Source organism: Aythya ferina (assembly GCF_964211825.1).
Source record: "Aythya ferina genome assembly, chromosome: 1".
Lineage (NCBI taxonomy): Eukaryota > Metazoa > Chordata > Aves > Anseriformes > Anatidae > Aythya > Aythya ferina.
This window is the reverse complement of record NC_140296.1, coordinates 180,784,859-180,809,998: the sequence shown is the minus strand read 5'-3', so window position 1 is coordinate 180,809,998 and position 25,140 is coordinate 180,784,859. Positions and strand designations below refer to the sequence as shown.

The following is a 25,140-nucleotide window of genomic DNA, read 5'->3' as shown; positions in this document are numbered from 1 at the left end:
GTTTGGAAGAGGACCACCACACTGTGTGTGTTTTGTTTTGTTTTTTAACAGCTAAAAAAGTCCCTGGTGCTCACCCTGGGATAAACCAAAGAGCTCCTCTGTGGCTCTCATGGTCCACTGCTAAGACCCAAAGGGGACATGACCCAGACTGAGAGGCCTGAGATCCCACTGCCTGGGCTGACCCTGAGGGTTGTGCTGCCCCGTCTATGACCAAGCTGGGTCAGCATCTAAAGCCCCTGAGCCAATGTACAATGAAGGACTGGTGGCTGATCTAATTCATACAAACAAACACCTGACCCCCAGCAGCCTCGCTATAAAGTGAGCAGAGGGTAGAGAGGTGTAGCAGGGCGTGCATTTCTGTGATACAGCAAGAGGAACTTCACCATGTCTACAGAGGACCAGATTCATAATGAAGATGCAGTAAAATGAGGAATTTTAGATCAACCTGAGAGCAGATTAGTACCTCCATCACCCAAACCCTTCAGCTGAGTGATTTCCCTGTGACTTGCTTTGGTTCATATCGTGTAAGATTTGCCTCCTTGTTAGAAAGCACACAACACTTTGTAAAATGGAAAATTTACCTTGCACCTTTCAGAACTTAAAATGACACGTGGGCAGACAACCCACCAAACTCTTTGAACTTAAAAGCATCCGAGAAACTTTGCGGTTTAGGTTTAGACAAGTAGGCTTTTTTCTAAGACACAATGCACACGAAATATCTATATTTAACGCTATCTACCCTGCACTGCTATCAGTTCTCAGTTTCGCAATACCCGTGATGTTCCACAAGCAGACAGCAAACGCGCACAGGCTTCCTTCAGGTCGCTGGGAGGTGTCTGGGAGCCACTCATGCAGAACAGCCTCTCCTGAAAGGACCTACTGCTGAAAAACTCTGGGGGCAACACAGCCGTTTCCTTAAGTCAGTGGGAGCTTTGCTGAAGTGCTGGCCTCTTTGAAGCCGTCAGCAGACTTGCTCGAAATAACTGTGGGAAGTTAAATTCCATTTCTACCTCACAGACACGTCTCTAAGAGCCAAAACTTTAAAATAAGGCAACATCAGCCCTGTACAGATACCGCCTGCAAGGCCCAGGATGTTCAAATATACCCCACTGCTTGGGGGGGATGACAAAAAGCTCAGAAATAAAGTTGTATTTGCTAAAATGAGGACTGAGTAATAGAGCTGTCTAAAACCACACAGTATTTATCAAAATAAACCCGCCACAATAGCAGATACTGAATGCTTCAGCAAAGTCAGTAACGTGACAGCAAGGTAAGAAATAGAATACAGTAGTCCCCAAACCAAAATGAATACTTGTTTCACTTCTGAATGTGAACAAAACTGTCAAACGTGGAGAAAAAAAAATAAGAAGTGGAAGAAAACAGATATTGTGATGAGAGAAACAGAGACAAAATTCAAAGAGTGCAGCACGTTCGAGACATGGCTGAGTACAAGATGACGGGACACACATAAATGATCCTACTGAAAGAAGTGGCATTTGGAAAATAAAGCCAAGTTTCAGGATGGTTTTAATATACTGATGAAAATCCCTAGCCTATGCCAGAATACCTCATATATTTAAGACAGACCCACGCTACACCACCACTGAGAAAGCAGCACTATATGAAACTCCACAATTTTAAAGATAACAATAAGTTAAGCAACAGAGGTAAATGAAAAACTGGATAAAGCACAAAACAAATAAATCATGCCAGAGCAACCAGATGTGTTTCTTTATTAAAAAATATCTAGTTTGCCAGCCAAGAAAAATGAGTAGCTCCAACCAACTGGATTTCAGGAAAGTATTTGACACAGTGACATGGGAAGTTTGTTAAAGCAGGAGATGGGGGGAACTGAGAGGGAAGAACTGGCAAAGAGGGAAAACTGCAACTTGCTGGGAAGCACTGGGGCATAGGGAGAGGCTAATAAAGCTGTCAGCTCAACCTTCCTGAATATTTTCATTACCAAAACCAGAAGGGTTCAGGAGAAAGCTGGTATGAGCTGCCAGTACAGAGCAGAAATGAATCATTATGCAGGGAGAAATGGAGCCCGTGCAAGCTGCAGTGAAGGAAACTGGATCAAAGGTAATGGTGCAAAGTGCGAGAGAGCAGCGAGAGCTGCTGCTTGCAGCTGGCCAGCTGTACGGACAGAAACATCCAGCAGACTACACGACCACAGTACTACCACCCTCTGAGACATGCTGACACAAAAAGGCACTTTTAACTCCATATATGTATGGCAAAATATTTCCAGTGGTGGGTGAGAAACGTTAATGACACTGTGTAAACAGCAGTTAATGGAGCCCTATCTTGGCATACTACGTACAATGCTGGTTACATGGTTATGAAATGGATGGAAAACTGACACAGGTCAAATGTAACTAGAACGAACACGGAAATACAGGCATTTTATGAGAGCAGACCAGCGTAGCTTGGTCTGCCTCCAACAGGGACTAGGAAGGAAAAATCCCCGTGAACACGCTGGCCAGCAATCCTCACAGTGGCAGCACAGCCTTTAAAGCCAGAGGAGGACCTGTCACAAGCACAGATGCCTACAAAACAGCCATGAATAAATTCGGGCTGGAATTAGAACAGGCTTTCTGACCAGCTCTGGAAACATTTTTCAGCACAGGGATTTACGAAAATATACCAGATTACCAAAATGTGGCCAAGGACTGGAGAAGGTGACCCAGAGAGCCACCCCCAGCTCTTTATTTCCACGCAGCACAGCTCCCACATCACCACCACAGCAGGCAGAGGAATCAGGCTGGGAAATCCTGGGTGACAGTCCTGGCTCCAGACTGCTAAAAAGCCCGGACCGTGGCACAGGCCACATCCTCACCCTCCAGATCCAGGCAAATCTTGCAATCCAGGCAGCTTCAGCCGTCCTGTAACTGATGGGTACTCCTCATGGGTTGTGTCCCACCAGCCATTGCTTTGGGGGCTGCTGTTAACACAGCTATGGTCAGCACTCGAAAATAGCAGACTCCTGGCAGGTTTTCCTAGAGGGAGATTCGAGTTAAGAACATGTGGGACAATATTTACTGCTGAGATTTTCTGGTGCTCGTATTGCTCCTGGCCTGTCTTAACCCAAAGAGTTGCATGGATGGACATAGGGACGCAAGGCAGGAGCCTAAGGAGCGGGAAGACATATCCCTAAAGCCAAGTGGTGTCGAAGAGATACTTCTGCCTCCTAATGGCAGCAGGGCACCACGGGCCAGCAGCACTCCTGTGACAGGTTGGGCTTACCCTCCTTTTTGAAAGCAGGTCTGGGACTATAAGCTGGGATCTCTGTAAAACCTACCAGCCGGGCACGCTGCCATCGAGTTCACTTCAGAATTAAAAATAGCAAGAGAAATTTCACATGGAAGATTAAGCACGGCAATATATCACATAACCTTGCAGCAGACCGAGCCGTGCTGTAAACAATTGTCAGCATAAAGCACACAGACAGTGCCATCAAAACATTTATTTATGCGAGGACCAACATCTACAGTAGTCTCGGGTTGCAAACCCGTTTTCTTGAGAAATGAATGACAGCCTTACGAAATAAAACAATGACGACAATAACATTTCTTGTGCTTTAAATCTGATCTCCAAGTGCCTCGCTGCTGGGCATAAGAACCAGCATATCAACCTAACAGGCCTGACATTTAATAAGCCAAGTTTATTTCTAGAAAGTGAGCTGGAAATTAAATCTCCTGGTTGCAGCTGGCACACTGTGCACAAAAGGAATCTTACGATGACTGCATTTCGTTTCTGCCCTATAGCTTTTATCCTTCTAATTGGTACATTTAAGTGCACTTAATCACTTAAGCACTGAATTTACCACCGCGATAAATCTCCACTTTAGACTACACAATAATAAATCTTTGTCTTCCCTTAGCAGCTGGCGAGTTTTGATTTGGACTTTGAATTTAGGTCTTTTCCTCGGGCTTAACAGTAACAACTTGTTTGTTCTGCCTTCTGAAAGCGTGACGTTAACTCTTCCCTGTCACTGCACCAGCGCTGCTGACGCTCGGTGCTCCCTGCTAAAAGTGGCTGCGCTGCTCTGGTGCCGGCCTACGAACCACACCAGAGGCCATCAGTCCGTGCTGGGAGCTCACGGGGCAACTTTCACTCCCTAGTATTGACACAGCATCACTGGGCCACGTGACACCTTGCAGGCACGAGGACAAGCTCGAGTTTATAGCACAATCTTGCAATAGATGCCTCCGATGCCACAAAGAGCGAATTTAAAAACAGGTGGAGGGGGGCTCGGACAAGTAATGGAGGAGGAGCGCTCCCACAAATACCTCACAGCTAAGTTTTTTTCTGAAACTCTGTGACAAATGGCTCCTGTAAAAAGAGAAAAGTTGGACATGACCATCGAATGACAAGGGAGAAAACTGGTTTTGGAGGAAGGGATAGGGCCTCTACCCCCAGTTTTGCTACAGGCCCCCGGCTGTACCTTGGTGGACTATTTAGGCCCCGGTCTGTGAGACTTCACGCACATTACTGCCTTTTCAGTAAAAGCCAGGACTTGTGCTCGCAGAACCATGTCATTGAAGGTCTGCAGGACCAGTGCCTCATTTCCTCATGTGTTTTCCCTGCACAGTTCAATACAAACCTCAGCAGCATTTGACAAACCCACAGGTGTTTGGAGTGGGGCCTCACTTTGTCAAACATAAAATGCCTTCTTAAACAATGAGCCTGGCCATGAAAAGACTGAGTCTTGGCTTAGTGCAACTGCTGTACAAGATGATTTTAGAGGTCTTTTCCAACCTCAGTGACTCTGAGAGTCACAATTCTCTGACTGCGATGTTCCCTTTTGTAGATTTGAGTCCGGAGCAAACTGCTGGGTCACCCAATGCAAGCTGCCACTTCAGTTGTTTTATTTGCTTTGCTACTTGCCAGCAAGACAAATAGCTGTGTTTTACATGGCACAGTCACATGTGGGGCCTGTCGGCTGACTGGGAGCACAGAAACCCCAGCCCCTTGCATACAGGAGCCCGGGCACATCCTGGAGCCACCGCAGCTGTGGGGCTTGCAAAACCTGCCTGTGCACGAGCAACAACGCTTCCAGGGGGCTTTTCTTTCCTAATCTCCACACTACAGCGTTTCTAACACTCAGCTCTCAGTTTATGGCAGGCCACGAGATTTCACTCATCTCACTGAAGCACGACAATGCTCACTGCACTGACAGCCTTAACACCAGAAAACCCAAAGCTGCAAAGCTGTAGCATCACTTGCTGTAGCAGTTAGGTCACATCTCCAAGAATCTCTGTTAAAAACATCCTTCACGTAGGAAGTCCTTGGGATTCAGCCTGCAGCCACCCCTTTCTGTAACATCTGTCTCCTCTACATTTTGAGTACATGCTATTTTCTTCCTATGACATAGCTTACAGTCTCATCAACCACACCTCCACACCTTATTTCTGTTAGCGTATTACGCCCCAAATGTCTCACGGCAAGGCTTACTTCTTCAGACCTCAAATTATCGTGGCCCCAGTTCTGCCAAACACAACGCATGCGTTTTACCCCTAAATACTTCGGAATCTTGCTCAATGCCCATCAACTAGATCACAGCTCTCATTCCTCCTTAGTTATGGCCAAGTTGCCTCTGTGGCTTCTCTGTGGTTAGATAAACAGTTTGGCCTCCCTTACGCCATCGGTGTAAGGTGTTTTTTCTAGACTCTGCACAGTTCTTCTTTGACATTACTGCAATTTCCAGAATCAATTTTAAAATACATACATACCATTCCCCCCCAAAAAAAGTTTTGCCTATGTGGAAGCAACACCATCTTCCTAATTTCTGGCAGGTGTTGCTCTAAAGGCAGGCACTGACAACCCTCAGCACTTCTTGTCTTTCACAAATGCAAATTTCCCATGGAGATTTCTGCATTTACTTCTTGCTTTGTTTATGAAATAAGTGCCAAAAAAGTACGTTTCTATTTTAATCATTCCTCTTAACTTGCAATCATAGCCTTTGCACGGCTGCTCAGAAAATTAGGACCAAAAACCTATGCGTACAATGGGGCTTATGTTCTTCCAGGCTAAATTTATATTGGCACTCGGTGGATCCTTCGGAAAATCCCACTACATATATGCTGGTTTAGGAGCACTTCTGAAAATTTTCATCAACAGATGGAGGATATTAGGCTTCAGTTAGCTCACAGTATAACTCAGTGGTCATCTATCAGTCAGTGTTTCAGTACATTCACTCGAGATTTTATCAAATAGCATTTTGGAGGCTCTCACCTACCTACTTTCCCCTGGAATACTGGCCGCCAATCTTCTACAACTTTTGTACTAAGAAGGACAATTTCTTAAAGAAGTGCTTTCAGAAAACATTGCATTTGTTACAGACTTCACCCTGGTTCCTGAATTTGACACTGACTGCAAAAATTATGTTCAATCAAATAAAAATCAAATTCCTGAAGAAATGCCAAAATTTGTAGAAAACCAATGTTCTCCTGTATCATTTTATGCTGCATCCGTTGGGAATTGACCTAGCAGGTTTTGTTATGGCATTTCCTCCCCATTTCACCGCAAGAATCCCAAGTTTAGTTTATAAAGAATTTTGCCATAAATGGCACCGCTTTCATGCACATTGTATTCTTTTCCACAAAGAATGAAGGGGGAATTTCCAAGCATACCATGCTGAAAATATACATGAGTAAAACAGTTTAAATATGCTGTACAATGTCCTCTTGCATTTTAGCCTATATCCAGAAAATTTATTTAATTTTTTTCCAAAACACATACACAAAAAAAAGACGAAAGAAACCTCTCACATTCAAGCCTGCCTGAAGGATCAGCAACAGCTACGACTGCTTCACAGGACTGTAAGCGATACAGCTGAAGACAGAAGCTAACAGTAAACAAAACAAGATTTACTTTAATTCCACTAGGATTGCAGAAAAAAAGGATCTCTATTTAGGAAAGGCTCCATTTACACTCTGATAAACCCAGAAGTTAAAGACACGTAATTCAGGGTCAGTGAGACGAGAAGCACTGCAAAGCTCTACCTCAACCAAGAACCGTAAGCACCAACTAACTGTAGTTGTATGAAATTTGAATGATTTATTGTTAGAAATCTGTATGCCCGCCTTGCTAGGAGTGGTCATGTATTTCAAATTTTATTTACAACAGTCCAGTTCACAGAAAAAAAAAAAAATCAAGACTGCATTTTCAGGGAGTTGCACAGATTTTTGGTGGAATCAGAATTTTGCTCCGGGTTCTGTGTTGTCATAACATACTCCTTTCTGTAGTACACTCAATGAACACTCACAAACTCACCCGTCATAACAACAAAAGCTGCCTTTGAAAGGCCAGGCAACTACCTGCAAGCCCATGAACCAACAATAACTGTCCTGTTCCTTTCAGAAGTTAGAACAGAGTTGTTCGCTCACGTTTAATCCGGTTGTGACTCCCTGGCTTTGCTCAGGTTAATCTTTTCCAGCCTTCATGCTTAGTTTCCCAGGCTTGAATTTACAAGCAGAACCAACACCTTCTGCCATCCGCGGGGAAAGCGTGGCCACTGGGGGACTTTTAGTAACAGGGGAGTGGTTTCTACTGCTGCTAGGGTTTGAGACCAGTGGGAGCTAAATCCCTTTGCAACCTGCTGGAGAGCAGCACGCTGCACCAGCGCTGAGGGCAGATCTGCAGGATCAGGAAGACCAATGAACAGAAGATCAGAAAGATCACAGAATCTGGTTTGGGGTGGGACGGACCTTAAAGATCATCTAATTCCAACCCCTCTGCCATGGGCAGGGACACCTCCCACCAGCCCAGGCTGCCCAAAGCCCCATCCAGCCTGGCCTTGAGCACCTCCAGGGATGGGGCATCCACAGCTGCTCTGGGCAGCCTGTGCCAGGGTCTCATCACCCTCAGGGTAAAGAATTTCCTCCTTATATCTAATCTAAAGCTACTCTCCTCTTGTTTAAAGCCATTACTCCTTGTCTTATCACTCCACTCCCTGATAAAGAGTCCCTCCCCAGAGATGAGATGTGCTTTGCTCTATCCTCTCATGCCTCCTCTGTTCATCTCCTGCAGTTTTTCTGCTTGCAGAATCACACACCACTCTCTTGTTTGGTTGAGTACTGGATAGTTTTGGTAAAATGAAGGTTCAATGAGTTTTACTGCAGAGGGCCAAATGCTGTATTTACCTAAGCCTGTGTGATGCACACATCAGTAAACGTACTTTAGCTGGACCAGATTCCTGTAGGACCTGGCTGCCTGAGAAGCTCTCAGCTCTGTGTCTTCAAAAAGACCCTTGGATTAAGAGAAAGTGTTGTTGCCGTAATTTCACAGGGAACAGAGAAACACTTAGAACACGTCTGCTCTGCTCTCCTGCCCATTCAAGCACAAAACCTGGCTGTAATTGAGTAATCTGGCACTGGCTAGTGTTACAAGCCTTGCTGCACATCAGCCTCTTTCTTCCCCTCTCCAGATGGCTGGCACCAGGCACAGCGCTTCAGACTCTGGGCTCCAAGAGAATCCCATTACATGGTCACAGATCCCACGTAATTAAAATCCTTGGTCATTATTTCAGTAGGATCATCAGAATTAAGGAAAAAAAAAAAGGGGGGAGGAAGAGGAAGAAAAACACAGCGTGCCCCAGAAGACAACTTACTGGCGAGGAGCAGCTAGCTGTTAACTGCAGCGACATGCTCACTCCTCTGGCTGCTGTCCCCACATCCATCCAGAGTGACCTGGGAGCTAACATCACTCCTTTTCCCTCTAAGGAGGGAAAACCTACAAACCCTCCTTCAGACCCTCGTTCGGATGCTGAGCTGTGAGTGCAGGGCCCTGCTGCAGTGCAGCCAGGTCGGGACATCTCGCACTAAGCCGGCGGCACAACGTGGGCACCTACCACGCCAGGCTGGCTTGCTCCTTCTGATTATTCACGCCTTCAGGAAAAAAAGTTTCCTGATTTCTCTGCCCTCTGCAGCCCAAAAGCTTCCGAGGAGCCTTCCTGTCTGCCTCGTCGCGAGCCGGCTGCAGTCAATGCTCTGGTTAGTAAATCCGTCCTCCTGCCGCACTTCAGGAGGTTAAATAAAATACTCAGAAACTTCAACTGCTGGGCCCTTCTCCCCCTTAGGACACAAATAAAGAGCCAAATTGTTATTTCAGGAAAAAAAAAATAAAACAACCAGGGCTGCACATACTTATAAGAGGTGTGTCTTAGTTGGGATTAACGTGGCATTCAGAAACTGTGCAAGTGCCAACGTGGAAGAAAAATACAGCATGTTATTTATACCAAGCAATCACGTCTACTTTAATTATTTGGGAGAAAGATGGCAACATCCTCTTCCTTAGCCACTTACTCTGCGTTTAATGTTTTAACCTGGCACATGAAGCCTTCTCTATCGCTTCCTGGCTCAGGGCACGGTGCAGCCGGAACAGCTCGCGCTCTCCTGTTCACAGAGACCTTTATGATTGATCTGTACAAGCTTCAGTAAAATGTTAAAACCATGAAACACAACAATCAGGTTTAGCATCAGTAGTTTTTCTATGGCAGACTGGATTTCCCTCTGGCTACACTGCCTCAATCTGCCCTCCGCTGCGGACACTGGAATTACACCTGTAATTGCGGGGACTCTGCAGCCCGTCAGCCTAATTAAACACACGGCATGCCGGACTTGCACCACCAGCTTGGCCACAGCTATAAAACGCTCGGGGCAAGCACATCTACCCAGCTTCAAAGGAGGAATAAAGGCTCCACGCTTGTTCTTAATAAAACTTAAAGGCAGAAGTGACCACGGGACCGAAGGGTGAGACCTTCCTCGATTACTCTGACCGCTGACGCTGCCCAGCCGATTGCACAAGCTCTCGCTGAAAACTGATTTAGCGCTGCACTGGTGACTCTTCTTTCGCCATCCGAGCTGGAGACTTTCAGAAATGGGAAACCCAAAGGTTCCTTTAGCAGCTGATCCACAGCTTGTTAAAAATTAATGACTTTTTATGACTTAATTGAGTTTGCCCTCTGCTTCTACCCATCAGTTCTTATTCTTTTCATGACTAAAAGGCCACAAATTCCCCAAGACAATACCTCTTTAATGCAACCTAGCCATCTCTGTCGAGTCTCTTACTCCATACTGCGTATCTCCAGCCCTTAAACCCGTTTTTTGCTGCCTTCTCCAGTTTTCCAACTTCCTTTTAAAAATTCCAACAGTTTTCTGACTTCCTTTTAAAAACACCAACGCCAGGCATGGAAAACCAAACCACACCACCATGGGCAATGTCAGAAATAACATTACCCTCGCGTGTTACTCTCCTTCCCACACCACAGGCACGATTTCATGAGGTGCAAACCATACCTGGGGGCTGCACCACTCTTCTTGGCTGCCTACGTCCGCATCTGGTGGCACAGAAAACCATTTTGCTTGACTGACCTCAACAGATCCAGATCTCGCTGGGAAAATGCCCAGTCACTGTTTTTAATCACCTTATTATTTTTTTACGTCACCCAGCACTTTTGCTAGCAGTGTTTATGCCCTTATTTTCACACCACTGCGCTAAGTTTGGTGAGTCTCGCAGCTGGTGCCAGTCGCTGCGGCACTCTGAGAAGCCTTACCCCAGTGACAGCATCCCATTGTGACTAACTGGAACGAAAACCCACAATGAATCACACGGGTTTTAATTCATTCACAAGAGCTTTAAAAAAAAATAAAAAATTAAAAAAAAAAAATCCCACCCACCACCAGCAAAAACTCCCCGCTAGTGCTAGTGCTGATTTTTTAATAACCACCACTGAGGACCGGATGATGCACAAAGGCCACATTGTTCTCCCACGGTAACTAATTTTCACCACACGCTTTGGGACTCACTGGTAATTTCTTCAGCCTTTTTAACTAAAAAAAAAAAAAAAAAAATGGGAAAAATGGACAATTTCAAGACACAACTGCCCGATCCAGGCTGGCGAACACTGCACGGGTTCCTGCTGATTCAGTGTGCCAGTGGCATATTGCCCTATCGGGTCTGAAGGGGGAAAGGCCACCCCAACAGTGACTGCCTTCCAGCACACTGATCACTCAGGAGAATAATCCAGTATCTAATTTTTATCAGGAACATCATAAAAGCTTGGATCGTGCTAAATCAATACAACACACAGCACAAACTGTGCAGGAAAACCTATTAACTCTATTCCATATATCCCCCTAACCCAAGCGTATTCCCTGTAACAACCAGCCTGGTTTTGCCCTTCAAAGCAACCAGGAGTTGTCCACGAATGAAATCTTCCTTTTGAATCCCTCAGCCGTGCCTACACCACCTGCTGCTAGGAAAGCTCCCGGAGAGAACTGGCTGCCCCGTAACTTCAGCGGTTTTTTTTTACCAGGAGATACGCCTGCCGTGGAAATGAAGCGAGAGCAGGCAGGCGGGAGGGCAAATTGCTTGGTTGTGGCTGAGGCTTGGGAATGAAACGCGCCGCCCGAGCACCTGAAACGCTGGGTTGTTGGCAGAAGTACGGAAACAAAGCGTGAAACCGTGGGGGGAAACCAGCAGCTTTGTGACTTGTCGTTTCCACGGGAAGCCCAGCAGAAGTAGCTGGGGGGTGAGAGGCAGAGCCAGGAGGCTCCCCTGGAAGCGGGAAGAGCCAAAAGAGGCAGAAGTTGACAAGCCAAGGAGGAGCCGGGCAAAACACTGCTCGTTGACAGAAGGCACGGCGCAAGCCCTGCGCCAAGCCACGCTCCGGATAACCGCGAGCTGCAGCCGGGCACGGTCCCGGCTCGCCCCACGCCCCTTCACCTGTGCCCAGGTCATAACGAGAAGGGGAAGGTCCAGCGGTGCCCCCAGCCCCACCACAGCTGCGGGCACCGCCGGCAGCCCGGCTCGGGGCAGCATCCCCCGAGGCGGGGAAGGAAAAGGCGATGAAGCCCCGGGCGGTGCTGCGGGCTGGGCGCCTCCAAGCACGCCCCGGGGCTGCCCTGGCCCCGCCGCGCCCGCCCCGGGGCCAAGCCGCCGGCCCCGGGCTCCCCCTGGAGCCCCCCCCGGTGCCGGTGCCGGTGCCGGTACCTGTGGTTAAGTTGTCGTTGATCTTCAGGGGCACCCGCAGGATGTAGACGAGGAAGAGCATGACGAAGAACCACAGCGTCCAGAGGTAGGTCCACGACCAGACGATGCAGGACTTGAGCTGCTCCAGAAAGCCCGTCCCGGCTTCAGCCATGTTTTGGAAAGGAGAAAAAAAAAAAAAAAAAAAAAAAAAAAAGAGGAAAAGGCGCCGCCGCCGCCTCCAAAGCTGCTCTCTGCTGCCACGGCCCCGCAGCGGGTGCGGGGGGCGAGCGGCGCTCCCCGAGCCCGGCTCCTCCGCGGGGCCGCGCTGGGCTGGGCCCGGCCGCGCCGCCCTAAGATGGACTCCGCCGGGAGCCGCCCGCGCCCGCCGCCGGGGGAGGCAGCGCGGGGCCCGCGCCCAGCCGAGGGGCCGCAACGCCCCGGGCCCGGCCCCGGCCCCGGCCCCGGCCACGTGCTGCGGGGCGGCCCCCAGCGGCCCCCGGCTGCCGGGGGGAGGCGCGGAGGGACGGGGAGGGACCGGGAGCGGGAGCGGCACCGGGAGCGGGACGGGGACACCGCGGGGCAAGGGGACACCGGGGAGGGCGCGGGGCTCGGGCAGCGCCTGATGAAACGCGGGGAAACGGCCAGGGGTGGCTCCGGCAGCGCAAACGCCGGCAGCGCGCACCGACACGGCTGCCTGCTTGCTCTTTTTTTCTTATTTTTTCATATTTTCACTTTTTTTTTTTTTTAATTTCTTTTTATTTTTTTTTTTATTTTTTCATTTTCTTCTTTTTTCATGTTTTCATTTTTTTTTCTTCCGTCCTTTTCGTTCTCTTTTTCTTCTTTTTTTTCTCTTTTCCTCTTTTTTTTCTTTTTTTCATGTTTTCATTTTTATTATTTCTTCTATTCTTATTTTTTTATTTTTTCTTTTTTATTGTTTTTATTTCTTTTTTATCTTTTCCTTTTTATTTTTTTTCTTTTTTTCCCTTTATGTATTTCCTTTTTATTTTTTTCTTTATTTTTCTTTTTCTCTTTATTTCCCTTTTTCCCCTTTTTTTTCTTTCTCTTTTTTCTTTTTTTTTTCTTCTTCTTTTTTTTTTTTTTTTTTCTTCCTCTCTTTCTTCTTTTCTCTTTTTGTGCTTGGCTTTGCATTTTTCAGCAAGGATTTCATTTCAGCTGAGGTTCTCACCATGCAGCAGAACTTCAACCCTAAGAAGTGTTCCTTGCGAGATCAGGATCATGCAGTTGTATTTTTTTTTTCAGTCTCTTTGCCTAGCCTAGTCTTCCTTGGATGGTATCAGAGGCAGAAAACTACAATTTTATGTGCACCCTGTCTTGTACATTCATGTGTACCATGCTCAGCACCACCCTGAACTGCAAAACTCCCCATTCAGAAGATAGACACCACATGGCCAAGTAAACCAATGTCTTAGTAAAAAACAACAAAAAAAAAAAAGTGTAGACAAAGCACAGTCTTCAAGTAGTAAAACTGCACTTTTGTGAAATGCATTTTTCTTCTACCATGACCTACTGACATACTACATGAAACAAGATTTGTCAACGGGCTGCGACAAAAATTCAGAGGCCATTCCCTGTAACTGGTTCCCACTTCTCTGATGTCCCACAGCTTACAAACATGCATGTACCGTGCACTGTGCACGTCAGTTTGTCTTGACCTCTCCCCTTCTAAGCTTCTATCGTCTGTTTGGAGTGGGATAATGCTCTGCAGCACCTTGGGAAATAGCTGGCATTTCTGAAGCAATACTGAAAGAAGACGAAATCCTGTCAAATGGCTCGAACTGATGATAGCTGCACTCTCCTGGGGTTTGCTAGCCTGCCAATGAGGAAGTCACTATAGATAAAACACGGCTTTTCCAGCAGGTTTACAATACCTAAAAAACATTACAGCAAAATAAATCTGCAGTTTATACCTTTTTATACAAATTTATACCTTATGGTACCAAAGACACCCTGACTCACAAATTTGTTCTTCCACGGGACGAGCAGCTGGGTAGGCAACACAGGCTGGGGCTTGGGCATTCAGAGGTGCTAGGATCTTCGGATTAAGGGAGGTGTTGCCATATGTCAACACTGGTGTGAGACTGGCACAAGTTTTTCCCACTAATAAATCACTTTTTTTTTTTTTAATTGGAATATACAGATGGCATTTTGAAAGAAACTGCAAGAAAGGACATTTATAGTTAAATTACATGCCACAGCAAACCACATTTCAATTATTTCTGCTTCCTCTTCCAGTTAGAAAGGAAAAACTTAAGTCATACTGAAAAAAAACCAACCTTATTCCATCATAAAATTATCGCTAAAATAAAATATTTCTCTCACGTTCTCTTATGTATAGGGGAAAAAAGAGCAAATTTGTCACATAATTTTTCTCCACATCTGGTAGTTTTGAGCATATCATTGCCTATATTACAAAACTATCATCGATTCCTCTCCTAGAGGAAAGACACAAAGGTTTTTAAAAACATAGAGGTTTAAGAAAAGTCGAGGAAGAAGAACCATGCGTTTGCTCCATGTGGCGCAACATTTGCTCGAGGTGGAGAGGAGTTGCCCTTAGGGTATCTTGGGTCACGGCTGGCAGGGTGTGCTCAGGCGATGCACTAATTGCCTTGCTGTTGCCACCGGTGAAGACACCGCTGAGCTCCCAAGCACGATGCCCGTGGTTTGGGCTGTGTTTAACACTAATTCTCCCTCCTCTCTCCATTCTGCTAGCAAAAGGTGCCAAGTATCAACACAACATTTTAAAACATCCGTTTTACAAGTCAAAAAGCAAACTCTTCAGTACTATAAAGAGAGTTTATTAAGATTTTATGAAGTGTCTCCTGGCTCTGGGTACTCGCTCCTCTGCTAGGTCAAGACCTAACAGAGTACAGCTGAAGTGGTCATTGCAAAAAAAAAAATCATTTTAAAAGCGTCTTTTACCTTCCTGCTCTGATTTTCCACACAACTATCTTATTCAGTTAAGTGTTTTCACACAGCTCTTCGGATACCCCAGTCCCTATTTCTGAGCACCTTGCAGGTGCCCACACCGCTCATTTATTTGCCATAAGCCGAGCCTGGGCTGCTCGCTTTCTCAGACACCTGTTGATGACTTTGCTGAATTAAATCAGGAAGTGGAGGCAGCGACAGTCGCTGAGCGTGAGGTACAGCAAAGTTATTGCTTTTTTCCAGAAGGAAGGATCACTCCTGAGCCTGGGGCCTGGCAACTGAGAAGCAAGAGATGCTACCGGCATGCACCAAAAGGCGAGGGTTAAGATCTGCACCCGTGCACGTGCACATGTGTACGTACAGACTTAAATCCACTTGCACATAGCGTGGCTGTTAAACATATGCAAGCCCATGTTAAACAATATCAGGGATGAACTGGAGATGGCAGTCTAAACCGAAATCTGTCGTGCTTATAAACAGCATGCCACCGTGAGTGAAAGCACTAAAGGAATTGTCATGGCACACTGTTGCCAGCACTCTTCAGGCATCCCAAAGCCTTAATAAAACAGCTCAGACACGTAGGAAGGTCTCTTTCCAGCTAAAGCACACAGTTCTTAGCCACAGCCCAGAGAAATTAAAACACATTAAAGAAGACTGAAATAAAAAAATTTGCTTACAATTTAATAAGTCTATTTTCATTAAAAGCAAACAAAAAACTCCTACATACTTTACTATGGACTTCCGAGCAGTGTGCTCAGCCTGAAGCTTCTGATCCTTATCTTGTAAGTGAGATGCTATGGTACCACAGGAATATGCTTCAGCTGAAAATAAGATAGTCATATTTCAAAATATGCCACCACATTTGTGCACTAAGATCACTTCTCAGTTAAAAAAAAAAAAAATCATCTTCTTTCTAGAGTTCCAGGCAGCGTGCAGGTTAGACCACGGGGAATGAAGCTCTGCCTGATTTATCTGTTGATGCTGGAGGGGCAGCTGAAGGAGCAGGAGCTGCACCCCCAGATTCCCAAGGATCTGTTTAAACTGAGGGAGCATGGAGAAAATGAAGAGAAGGCTGGCATGCCCCAAACACGTGGGGCTGCCCATGGCCATGAAGACTCAGGCCAAAAAAAGAGGATGAAGAGCATGTGTGGGCATTTATAGGGGAGGGAGAAAGGGCAGCCTGGAGGAAAATCAGTTACGGCTCTCACTGACAAGAAAAGCAACCAGGCAGCTGCCTTAGCTGCAAGGCAAGTCACTGATACAGAATTAGACCTGGCTCGGTTAACAAGATGCTGATAGAAGCACAGTGCAAAGAAAGGAGCCACCAAGTACTTAAGTGCAACTCCGAACAGTGTTTCAGTATTTTCAGGTAGCGTTAGAAATAAACCTTAGCCAGAAAACCAAACCAAACCAAACCCCAACCTGTTTTCCTTCCTTTTTTTTTTTTTTTTTTTTTTTTTTTTTTTTTTTTTTTTTTTTTTTTTTTTTTTATCTTTTTTGCCTAACAAATGGCTTTTCTCCCTAAAAAACAGACAGGTATTTGCTGAACGTCAGCAGAAGCAGGTGGCAGTGCAGGGCACAGTGCCTCCTCCCAACCACATCTGTTTGCTAAAGCTTATTATTGATATATTTCTGGAAAAAAAAAAAATCCACAGAAGTATCTGCCAGTAGCACTTACATATTTCTCGTGAAGTAATTGACACACACGTTCACTGAGCTATTTTACGAAGATCCTTTATAAAAATCAGGTGGCGTACAGAGCCCTGTCAGTGTTTGTGCAAGATGGGACGTGCTCGGGATGCGTAAGGAAATACTAAAAAGCCACAAGGTTGGCCTCTGGTCAAAACAGAGCTCTTGGCAAGCCGGAGTTTGGCATCAGCACCCACACATCTTGGTAGGTCACAGGAGGCAGACGGGGCTGTGGGAGAGACGGGGAGGCAGGGACAGACGGAGGCGAGCCCAGGGGGACCAGCGCTGCTCACGGCCTCCCCCGGTTAGGTTGAGGGGCAGGACAGCAGCTCGGCTCCCCAGACCCACGCCCTGGAGCAGAGCCAAGGGTTAAGCCTTAAGCCTGCTTCTCTTTTCTGAGGTGAATTTGGAGCTGCCAGAGAAGGCACTGAATTTCCTTGCTGTTCAGCATCTTGCCTTTTTTCGTAAGAAAAGATGTTGAGCGATTGCAATTTTATTTGTGTTGCTACTGTACTTAAAAAGGGACCTTTTTAACAGATAAAAATGTCTCAATTACTCTATCTGAAATCTGCAATTAGTGCATACACAGCATTGTTTATTTTTCCTGTCACATAATCCCAGAACAGTTTGGGTTGGAAGGCACCTTAGAGACCACCCAGCTCCACCCCCCTGCCATGGGCAGGGACACCTCCCACCAGACCAGGCTGCCCCAAGCCCCAACCAGCCTGGCCTTCAGCACCTCCAGGGATGGGGCATCCACAGCTGCTCTGGGCAGCCTGTGCCAGGGCCTCACCACCCCCTGAGTGAAAATTTTTTTCCTCATGTCTAATCTAGATCTGCCCTCTTTCAGTTTAAAGCCATTCCCCCTTGTCCTATCACCACACCCCCTGGCACAGAGTCCCTCCCCAGCTTTCCTGTAGGCCCCTTTAGGTACTGGAAGGCTGCGGTAAGGTCCCCCTGGAGCCTTCTCTTCTCCAGGCTGAACAACCCCAACTCCCTCAGCCTGTCTGTTGAAGTGCTCCAGCCTCTGACCATTCTTGTGGCTCACCTCTGACCTGCTCCAACAGGCCCCTGTCCTTCTTGTGCTGAGGAGCCCTGAAGGCAATAACAAGCTGAACATCAACACTACATCTTCACCAGCTAGGTATTGGCAGAAACCCAGGAAGAAGTTTTCTTCCCTACAATTTCATCAATGGACTATGAGAGGTTTTGAGCAAATGTTTTAATGTTTGCTACTGTCTGTGGTGATCTCCACCACCAATGACAGCCACGTGGTTGCAGCAAATCCATCATCTGCAGTGAATATCCATTATTACAAATAACCTTGGCACGTCTTTCCTTGGGCCCATTACTTGGGTGGTAACTTTGGTTTTTCCCAGAACAACCATCCTTGGTTCTGGGAGTGCCAAGGTTGTGTCTGCTGTTTCTCAACCATGTCATCATCTGTGTTTTAGTATCAGGCACTAGGTCACCATATTCTGACAACAGTTACAATTTATTCACGAACTCTACTATATTTTGGAAGAACCTTATTAGAAGGGTGACATATCCAGCAGTCAAATTTACTATTTGGGAAGTTACGTGGTGACACTCTCTACCTCACCATCTCCATCCAGGTACTGTAATTCCGGGCACACCAACCGCACGGTATCCAGCTGAAAGAGCTGAGGAGCGGTCCCTAAGTTCCTAAATGGAAGATGATGCCTCACAACATTTATTAGTGAAGTGATTCTTCTGCTTGCTCCTTAACTCCAGCTCCTCTGACACCCACAGAACCAGTTACCTTGCAGCTTCTGACCCGGCCTTGTAGCAAAGCCCTCGAACAGCAGCAGCACTTCAGTTCTTCATGAGCAAATGGCGTTTCCTTTCTCAGCAGGTACCTCAGGTCTAGGCTTCTGCAATTGAGCCGATTCTGGGCATCCATCAGCGCACACCTACAGGAACTTTAAATGGGTTCTTGAATGACACACACTTCTCTAATACGCTATGAGATGTTCTGGCTAGCTCAGGTGGAGGGAGAATACTATGACCTCTATCATACGCTGCCTTGTCAACTCTGATTGAACACTGCTCCTTTTCTTTTCCTCCACACAGAAGAAAGGCAGGAGAAAGCACACCACGTGCTTCCTAGCAGAGAACCGGGGAGCCGTGAGGTTTGAGTGGTGCGTTTCGCCTCTTCAGCTTTGACTGACAACAGCGCTTACAAGGTACTGCTGGATGAACTGCCCGTATTGGTACAAACATCCCCGATAACAAAGATCCATCTCATCACCCCAGAAAAGCCCGTAGCAGCCCTCAGCTCTCCATTCCAGGATTCCCAGTTCAGGATTCATTTGCTGTCTGGCCCCCATCAGCATACAGAGCAGTCTGTTTTGTACACACTCGGTGCCCAAGTTGCCCCTAGAAAGGGGTATCATAGGGCGCACACACTGACCCAGCTGTATTTATTATTATTTTTTAATAATTTAGCATGAGCTTTGAAATAATAACAGAAATCTTCTCACTACTGATGAAAATAATGCCAGGGAACTCTACAGCCTTCAGTGCCAGTTCCTAGCAGGAGGAAATAAATTAACAAGATGCAGAGCAAAACCAATCTGCTTTTGGAAACTAAAAGAAACCAAAGAGCAGGATGTAAAGAAATTATTTTAAGTATTGAATTTCATGTTGAAATTAGAATTGCTGGGATTAGTGTTTAGCCTAAAAGCTGCACAGTCTGGAGACACTCTTCAAATCCATAAAACATATATAAAACATATTTGAAGACGGCTAAAATAAAAAGAGGTTAAGAGCCAGCAAGGAAGGTTTAACTTTTCCTATACCTACCCTAATAGTACCACTACTGAAGGCCTACAGGAACTTGAAAGTTAAATTTTATTAACTATTTATTTCGGAGCAGACAACTTTCTGTCCCACCAAGTACAGCCCGGGTGCAGCTGGTGCCACCATGCTGTGTAATAAGAACCAAGATGAGCTTTTGCTTCTTCCCCTTGAAAGATGCGAAGACTCCTACCACCACCACTGCTCAGAGTTCTTCCAATCAAACATCTGACCTTTGGAGTCGTTAACCACAACAGCTTTGTGGCCAACTACGCCTTTGCTTCCTCTCGTTCATATTTTTACAATGCAGTGAAAGACTTGCAAAGTTTACCAGTTTTACATCATCTGAAAGGGGATTTAACAATGCAGCTCCATGCAAGAGGAAAGAGGAAAGCAGACTTCTTCCTGCTATTTAGTTTAAAACTGTTAATGGCTCTCAAAAGCTCAGATTTCTACTCCTGATGCTTGTGCAGATATTAACCTTAAATGTCACAGCAAAACTAGAAGTGTATTTAAGCGTGCTCATCTTTGGAATAATGATTTATTTTTGTCATTAACTTACCCCTTTGCTGAGCTTCTTTCCCCCTATTTTCAAATTACATGGAAGCTATAAACACATGTTATTAGAGACGGTAGAAACAAGTCCTAAGTCAATATACAGACTGCAGGTTACTGAAGATTCAGAGGTATTTGGGGCAAAACCCTCAAGGATTTGACTAGATTATGGCTGACTGGAATGGGAATAACAGGTCAAGCTCTCCTCAGAACTACAGTATCCGACTCCCGCTCTTCAGGCTGAATAGGAGACAAAAAAAAAACATTAATTCATACTCTTGTATGTCTTACAATCTTGGTGATGCATTTTGTGTTAGAACTAGATATTTTGCTTCACCCAGGAGAAGGCAGGATGATGGCATCCCAAACCCACAGACATAGCTCAATAGCACAACAAGGTTTTGAACATTTCCACCACTGGTAAGCACCTGGCTTCTGCAAGATGCCTAAGTCCTGAGACAGCACGCATCACAATCCAGCACCCAAGAAAGTCAACACATTGAAGAGGCAGGCAGCTCAAGCAGCTGGAAGGAAAACATTTAATAGTCACTGCATCCCAAGAAAATGGAAATTAAACATGTCTTCCGCGTAAGAGCTTGGGGCTGTGATTTTTCTGTTAGGTGCAAAGTTGTTTTACTTGCAAATGAAAAGGTAACCAGGTTCTCTTGTAGCCAGTTGTTTGAACGTTTACTCCATGGAGATGGAGTCCTCCATTTACCTCATAGGGCCAAAACTCTTTTCTCTACCCAAAAAAGGCAGTCTAGTTTCCAGACATACCACAAGAGGTAGCTTTTGACTCAGCAGGCTTGCCTACTCACCACCGCAACTGGCAACCCATCTGATGAAATCTTCAGTTGCAGCAAAAGAAGCTGTGAGCACGTTTTTTGGAAACCCTCCTCACAACGCTGCTTGTCTTGCATTCACAGCACTGTGCCAAAGCCATAGCTCAGCCTGCTATGATACTATTCCTATTTGACTTCTGAAACAAGTTTGAAGGGTAAACTACTTGTTTATTAAAGGAACTACTCCAAATTCTTTTGCTGTTAACTACAGAACTGGATTCTGTATGCACTCAACACTGACATATATTAAGGTTATTCAAACACAAAACCGAAACAAGCATTTCCTACAGGTGATTATGGGCATGTGCTGCCTCCCCCCAAAACCAACCAATGACTCCTTCTGTGAGCACATTTACAAGCCCATAAGCTAGAAGTTGTTTCAAACCTCTAGTTATTTCAAACCACACCTAGCCAAGCAACAGTCCCTATATGCGCCTGAGGCTTGTTTTTTAAACTTGACAGGTTTGCCTGTGCAGTTTTTAATTGATTTGCAAGGAAAGATGCATAGAAAAGTCTGAACATTTTTACAGAATATGCTCAAGGCAAGTATTACCACTCTTACCCTCTCCTGTGATGAGCACATGGATAAAAGTCATGCTGAATGTTTCCAATTACAGATAAGCCAACCACAGAAACAAAGGAAAACATTGTAAGTGAGAAAATGTGCCGAGTATCGAGCCTGCTTTTCCACGGAAGGAATAAAGTGCCTGCTCTCACTGTTCCTTTCCCTTCGCTTTTCAAAGAAATTGTGACTTTTTAAATTGGATGCAAATGTTTACCTTTCCACAAAAAAAATAAAAATAATAAAACTAAGACACATTACGGAGTTGCCACTGTCAAAAACTGATACTTCTGCAAGGTTATGAAGAAACTCTAAGTTTAAGTTTAACCTAAACCTAGGTCACAGTTGCACCACAAGAGGAACATTTTCAGTTTTTCCAGTAAAGAAGTGTGACTGGAGCCACATTTGTACCAGCAAGTAATTCAGTATGATAGGAGCAACCCATAAAATCCAACACTTGGCATTCACCCTCGATGCCTACACTATATGAAGTCTGGAAATTTGAGGGGTAGATTTAATGTGATCCTCCAGACATGCTCACCACATAGGCGGCTCAAGCGTGCCTGAACAAACTGCTTTGCCAGCCAACCCAGTGTGTGGTCACTGAGGATGAGAGAAGGTGTTACTTCCAAACACCACTGGTGTAGATCTGGATGGTCTTTACCTAAAGAAGGTGCACAATCTCAAGTAGTACTTTCAACCTTGGGCTGAATAACCATTTAATGAACGATGTTGCAGTGTCCCCAGACGAACCAGCAAGAATTGTTTTTAGCATGTAGGATGTAAGAAGCAGAAGGGATGTAACTAAAATTACAACGATAGTAAAGTCTTGTTCTACCTGTAGCATGATTTTTAAGACAGACATACATGAAGGGGATACTCAGAAGAACGTGAAAGCAGAAGTGTAACTCCTGTTTCATATGTTCAGAAAAAACAATTATTTACTTGCATAAGTTAAAAATTTCTTGTGTAATGGGGGCACTGGGATGCATAAGATATAGTACACTTCATAAACACAAGCATTTTACAAATCCGTATTACAAGTAATAATATCTAGTACATCAGCATTCCACAATACAAAGCTTGTCTTTATATTTAAAAATAGAATATAAAGAAGTATTAGGTTACGTTAAGATAATTGCCACAAACATACCAAGCAGTCCTAAAATTCTCCAATTTAACAGAATTTTTTAAAAAAAGTGCAAGTCACATCCAAAAGTTTTGAGAGAAATCAAGAACTCCAAATATGCCATGATAAATTCTGGTCAACTTCATCTGGGGAGCCATTACCCCTAAATGTGATATAATGTACCATTTAGAAAAAGTAACAATATTTGATTTCATTCTAAATCACTTTACTGAAGCTGTAATTTAATGGATGTGACGCTTAAGGTGTAGAACTGTCTCACAGACAAAAAAAAATTAGCACATCAAGAAAAAAGTTTAAGTAATATGAAGATATTCTATCAAATTGATAGATAGGCTTAGAACTGAGCCTGCAGGATGCCGTTCTTTGAAGACAGCAGTCAAGACTATCTATCATAGGACTGAATTAACAGAGAGGAAAACACAACCATAGAGTACTTCACAGTAAAATACTTCTTTATTGGGAATACGCTTAAAATTAGCTTTTTATTTCAGGTAAGAAAAATAGCATTCTGACTTTTAGCCAGCGCTGATCCTGGTCGTACACAGCTTTCTAACAGCTAGAATAGTTAATTGCCCCACTGCTGCCCATTAACAGTTCTCCTAACTGTCCATTCACTTTTTTTTTTTTTTACTCTTTAGCTTGCTCTTAAGTATATGTTGAAGAAAATACTGTGACAAGTTTTGTATTTAGATCTTAATGAAGATTGACAGAGTGACTAGACAATGTTATCAGCTTGCATACAGCTTTTATAAGCTTCTTTTAAACAACAGCGTGGTTCAATAGCTGATGTACAAAGACAATTAAGAGGGAAACTCTCCAGGAAGACTGTTGTAGAACAAAGACAACTCTCTATGATACAAGTTAGTACAGTTTCTACTATACAGTTTAGTACTGTAAAGTAGCAGCAATTTCAAGGACTCTATACCCTTTTATAATAAAACATTGAAGAATGGTACATAGGGGTATTGCTATTACACTTCGAACAGTAAACTATTGTGTACTTTTTTTTTTTTTACTCAGTACAAGTTGAGATTCCTCCTCTTGCTATACTGTGACTTGCAGTGTGAGGTGATTAATTGGATCATATTGTAAACAAAAATATACAACCCTTGTGTAAGCTCTACTGTTTTAGGAGCCCGCATAAATACCTACCTTCTAAACCTACCATTTATTTTTTCATCATGAGCATATAATTAGATAGTATCTTTTAGAACAGGTTTCCATCCAATTAAAAATTAAATTTTGAATTCATTGAAGTGAAATACAGCATTTGTAATGATGGCTTTTGCCTGTGCTTTTAAATATCTGACATCCATTTTCAATACCAGATCTATCATACAAGCAAAGTATAAAATATGTTATTCTGGGGCTTGTAGTTTCTTCCATATGAAGCTATAAGATACACATATCAAGTGGACTTCCATAGGTAGATGTTTCTTAGATGAAGATGAAAACAATGTATTGCAGCAAATTGCAAATACACTGAAAATAGCCAATGGGCCACAAGTTTGCAGCTGTTTTAAACAACCCTTTAAAAATATAGCAAAAAATAGGCCGTGTCAGGAAGCAATTTGATACTCAAATAAATAGAAAATTTGCATTTTAATGTCACATTGAGTTTTAGTACATTTCAATCCAAGAAAAAAATAAACTGACAGACATGGTAATGAGTACAGGATTATATATATTACAATATGCCATGTTATAATACATTTGTGGCTTTATGATAAAAACTCAAGGGCAGATGGAGTTTGAGCTCATTTAAGTAACTGTCAGGATCAAAGCATTAAATGAATTTCTGAAATAAGTACTTTTATTCAATTTCAAAATCTTGAAACAGCATTAGACCTTGGCCTTTTCTTTTTTAAGTTCAGTTAACATGGAGCTAGCTAAATGAGTATGCTGAAAGGTCTAAACAATATAGACAATGCTTTCTCAATTTTACATACAATTACAGGGTAGATGATTTCAACAACAGCACCTATAGCTAACTCCATGTTGACCTTGACCTCGAAATGCACACTACTGATCTCCACAAGGAATCCAGCACATTTTAGAAGTTGTCCACTTCACATGAAAGCAAGAGAAAGGGTTATTATATGCAAAAATATTTTCAAACTGTTCTTAACTTGTAATTGAAAACTAAAGGCATGGTTTCTTCATTATAAAAAACAAATAAAGGTACAACAGAAACTCTAAAGGAAGATACTCAGCTACAATGAAGTTGCAACCCTCTGAAAAGAAAGAAAAAACAAAAAAGATCAAATAGCTAAGCTTTGTGCTCTAACCAAACTACTTACAGTGATTTTCCATGGCAAAAGCCCATGCTGACTGGGTGATCTGACAGTTCCAAATACTTTTTGTAATTTATTTGTATACAAGGACACTAAAATGATCCAGTCATGCAACGTTTGTTTTAAGCATTCTGCATCTCTTTTCCAATCTTATAGCTAAGAATCTTGTTCCAGTCAATCTTGGTGCGGGTAACTGGCAACTGTCGACGTAAGGCCTTGAAAGTAGTGTCTGACATAGTCTGATAATTCTCGCTGATAGCAGTCTGTCAAACACAAAGTCATACAAAACAAAGACACATGAAGAAC

The 25,140-nt window shown here is 44.3% G+C and overlaps 2 protein-coding genes and 1 long non-coding RNA gene across 3 annotated transcripts in view; 1 reads left to right on the top strand and 2 right to left on the bottom strand.

The window, feature by feature from the left end:
• The window catches only part of ST7 (suppression of tumorigenicity 7), a 144,911-nt gene extending 132,639 nt beyond the window's left edge, over positions 1–12,272 (bottom strand). The window contains exon 1 of the mRNA XM_084514376.1: positions 11,998–12,272. Coding sequence (XP_084370502.1) covers positions 11,998–12,148 — 151 coding nt within the window. The 5' untranslated portion in view covers positions 12,149–12,272. The remainder of the gene's footprint in view (positions 1–11,997) is intronic.
• On the top strand, positions 11,951–24,565 carry LOC311434512. The gene is made up of 2 exons (XR_014691554.1): positions 11,951–12,082; positions 18,706–24,565. It is a non-coding gene; the product is annotated as an uncharacterized lncRNA (long non-coding RNA).
• CAPZA2 (capping actin protein of muscle Z-line subunit alpha 2) overlaps positions 24,124–25,140 on the bottom strand; it is a 29,465-nt gene continuing 28,448 nt past the window's right edge. Inside the window, exon 10 of the mRNA XM_084514616.1 lies at positions 24,124–25,097. Coding sequence (XP_084370742.1) covers positions 24,957–25,097 — 141 coding nt within the window. The 3' untranslated portion in view covers positions 24,124–24,956. The remainder of the gene's footprint in view (positions 25,098–25,140) is intronic.